At 52.5% G+C, this 809-nt stretch overlaps 1 protein-coding gene across 1 annotated transcript in view; it reads left to right on the top strand.

Annotated features, from left to right (window-relative positions):
* Positions 1-73: 73 nt before the first annotated feature.
* Positions 74-809, top strand: part of CEP120 (centrosomal protein 120kDa) — a 37,296-nt gene continuing 36,560 nt past the window's right edge. The window contains exon 1 of the mRNA XM_009893825.1: positions 74-96. Within this exon, the coding sequence (XP_009892127.1) occupies positions 74-96 (23 nt within the window). The remainder of the gene's footprint in view (positions 97-809) is intronic.

Genomic DNA, 809 nt, shown 5'->3' with positions numbered 1-809 from the left:
ACGGGCGGGTGTCCGTCGTCTCCATCCTGGAAGGTAAACGAGAGGAGCGGGAGGGGTGGGGGCCTCCCGGCTGATGGTCGTCGTCTCCGTCCTGGACGGAAAATGGTGGGTGGTCGCTCCCTCCGGATGTGTTTTCTCTGTGGAGTGAGCAAAGCTCTATGTAATAAACTGGTTATATTAATAAAGCTGTGGAGGTACATATCTTAAATCCCGGATAGACTACCCCCCGGTTTGTTTTTCGAGGTATTTGCCCAAAATGTTATTTAAAAGGAATGATGACGGCATCCTTCATTTCCTGGGAGGTGGAAGAAATCCAAACAACTGTGTCTTTGCGTTGCAAAAGTCGCCGAGCTCGCGTTGTCCTTCGCACCCCTCGCCGCTGCCTTCCCAGTGGGTGCAGAGAATCGTTTGCCACCGCTCCCTCCCGATCGAGGCAGTGGGTGGGTGAAGGCAGCCCGGCATCCTCTCGGTCCTGCCTTTCTCTGGCTGCGGGCAGCAGCATCGCCAGCCCTTCCTTAGGGGCGGCCCAGGCTTGTCGGCTGGGACGCACTTCAAGAAAGCTTTGGACCAAAACACTGGAGTCCAGGCGATGTCTTACGACGATCAGGATCGTTTTGTGTGTCTGCTTCTCCCCTTTTGTTTAAATACTATTCTGATGTTTCTATTCCCTATTGTCAATCCACTGTAAGTGAGTTTTTTTTGATGTTGACTCGAATGCCTAGCTAATCATTCTTCAGTTTATATTTCTACAGATTATAGTTACTTTGCGCAATTAGTGTGCGGGGGGGGGGGGGGGGGGGGGGGGTGTG

This window comes from Charadrius vociferus, unplaced genomic scaffold, assembly GCF_000708025.1.
Source record: "Charadrius vociferus isolate BGI_N301 unplaced genomic scaffold, ASM70802v2 scaffold158, whole genome shotgun sequence".
Classification (NCBI taxonomy): domain Eukaryota; kingdom Metazoa; phylum Chordata; class Aves; order Charadriiformes; family Charadriidae; genus Charadrius; species Charadrius vociferus.
Note: the sequence above shows the minus strand (reverse complement) of the source record. Positions and strands in the feature narration are given on the sequence as shown.